The sequence below is a fragment of the Petaurus breviceps genome, unplaced genomic scaffold, assembly GCF_028583685.1.
Source record: "Petaurus breviceps papuanus isolate PSGF00001 unplaced genomic scaffold, PetGlider_PUasm1.0 184, whole genome shotgun sequence".
NCBI classification, from domain to species: Eukaryota; Metazoa; Chordata; class Mammalia; order Diprotodontia; family Petauridae; genus Petaurus; species Petaurus breviceps.
In genome coordinates, this window is record NW_027185793.1 from 2,883,716 (window position 1) to 2,886,014 (window position 2,299).

General features: G+C 51.0%; 1 protein-coding gene across 1 annotated transcript in view; it reads right to left on the reverse strand.

The window, feature by feature from the left end:
* LOC138161242 (solute carrier organic anion transporter family member 4C1-like) overlaps positions 1-1,417 on the reverse strand; it is a 139,622-nt gene extending 138,205 nt beyond the window's left edge. Inside the window, exon 1 of the mRNA XM_069088055.1 lies at positions 950-1,417. Within this exon, the coding sequence (XP_068944156.1) occupies positions 950-1,244 (295 nt within the window). The 5' untranslated portion in view covers positions 1,245-1,417. The remainder of the gene's footprint in view (positions 1-949) is intronic.
* Positions 1,418-2,299: the final 882 nt, after the last annotated feature.

Here is a 2,299-nt window from a genome sequence, read left to right on the forward strand (position 1 = left end):
ATATATATATATATATATATATATATATATATATACTTTTTTTGCCTTTTGGAGGGCAGTTGGGGTTAAGTAACTTGCCCAAAGTTACACGAATAGTTTTTTTTGTTAAGTGTCTGAGGCCGGACCCAACTCGGGTCCTCCTGGCTCTGGGGCTGGCGCTTTACTCACTGCGCCACCGTCCCCCCCTTCCCCCCATTCTTGCACAAATACACAAGAGGCACTAAAAAAAACTTGATTACAAGCTATATTCAAATGCTTGGTGAAACAGAAAAAAATTAAAGGAAAGGAAATTTAAGATAAACGGGCAATAACCCTAACCGGACTTTGGTTTGCAGGGATAAGTATTGGGAGGTAACAAACACCAATTTTTTCAACTCACTTCCTTTGAATGCTGACCACTTGTGGACTGGACTCCTCCTGCTTTCATCCTTTCCTGATCAACTAAATCCACCCTTTATCACACTTGGTCCTTCAGATTGGAGGGTGGAGCCATGAACCCCAATTAAGGAGGGAGCCCAGGACTTCACCTTTCCATTCTCATCTGCCTGCAATGCCTCGAGGACATCTTGGACCGCACCCCACCTCCCCATACACCCACATTTTTCAACTTTCTTTTATGTGTTGTCTTCCCCCGTTAGATTGTAAGCTCCTTGAGGGCAGGGACAATAATTGGATAGTGAAGTTAGACTAGGCAGACAGATGGCAGACACTAAAGATACATGTAAATATACACACACACACATATATATATATATATATATATATCTTTAGTATGTAATCATATAGAGACATCTATAGAGGGATCAGATTTCTCTACCTATAAACAAAGTATGTATGTATGTATGCTCAACACTGTGCCTAGGACACAGCAGCATTAAATGATCTTGACCACTGACCCTTCCAGTCCCCCCCATCTCAGAAGTGACCCCCCCCCCCCGGGCGGGGTTACCTTGGGTCAGGGCCAGGAGGCAGTAGTGGAACAGGAAGCCCTTGGGGTTGTTCCAGCGCTGCAGGCAGCCAGGAGTGAAGTTTCCGCAGCCGCACAAGCCCTCCTCCAGCTCCAGGGGCTGCGCCTCCGACCGCTCCTCGGGGGCCGGCGGCGGCGCCTCCTGTTCCCCCGGGAAGCTGGGTTGGGAGGCCGCCCTGGAGACCTCGCCCTCGGCAGGAGGCTCCGGCAAATGACGCTGGAGGCCGGGGCTGGATGGGACGAAAGCCGGGTTGTCGATGCCTCCAGGTCCTTCCATGGCGGGACGAGCTCAAAGTCGTCCAAAGTCGCCTCCCAGTCGGGGGGCGGCCCCTCAGGCCCAGGGGATGCGGGAAGCTGCGCTCGGGCCCCGGCCCGGAGGCGAGGCCGCTGCCCAACCGCGGAGCCCCCGCCTGTCGCCGTCTGCCCGAGACCCCCAGCCCCGAAGCGGGGCGAGGCAGGGCTCCCCACGTGAGTCCGCGTGGCCTTAGTGGACGACGCCACAGGGGGCGGGGGGAACTCCTGGGCTTGGAGAAATTACGGTCATGGGATTTGGGGGGGAGTATTGTTTACTTGTTAATGGGGTTTTCCCGAGTTCTCGGGAATCTTATGTCCACCCGAAATAACTGAGGGATTCCCACGAGAGCCTGATTCCCCCAAGCAAGCAGTTGTTTCATCCCAGACAACAGTACAATCCATTTTGAACGCACTCTTCAAAAAAAAAAATAGGCTAAATGAAAATCCACACAGTAAATACCGATCTTTACCTCTTCCATATAAGCTTCCCACACCCAGGAAACCCACGCGCAAAGCAGCGGTTTGTTCAGGGCAATGCCTTTTCCACACACAAGCCGCCCACGCCACTCCCTGCCCTCTCAGAACAGCTGAAGCATCAGGAGAAAATGGACGGTTCCCTGGGGGGTGAGCCTCTCCCGTCCCATCGTGTATCTAAAAATCTCTTAGCATCATCCTCACATGGCTCCTTTACTACCCGCTCCAAAGCCATTCTCTGGATCTCGCTAGCAGCTTGATCCCTTCCTGTCTCCTCCATCCTTTCCCCCTCCGTCACCCAGTCATTATTTTTTCACTGATTTTCTAGCTGTCCTTGTATACTTTCTCATTCCCAGTTGCTTACAAATACACAGAAATCTTGCCCCCCCCCAACAAAAACAAATCTCTTCACCCTTAAGTTATTGCCCTATACTCCTAGAAAAATCTGTCACCAGGGTCTTCTCATTTTTCAGCTCCTTGCAGTCTGACTTTCTGTCTCATCACTTACCTGAAACCCCTTTCTTCAAGGTGTCCAATGATTAGTCTTCATCCATAGACCTCTAT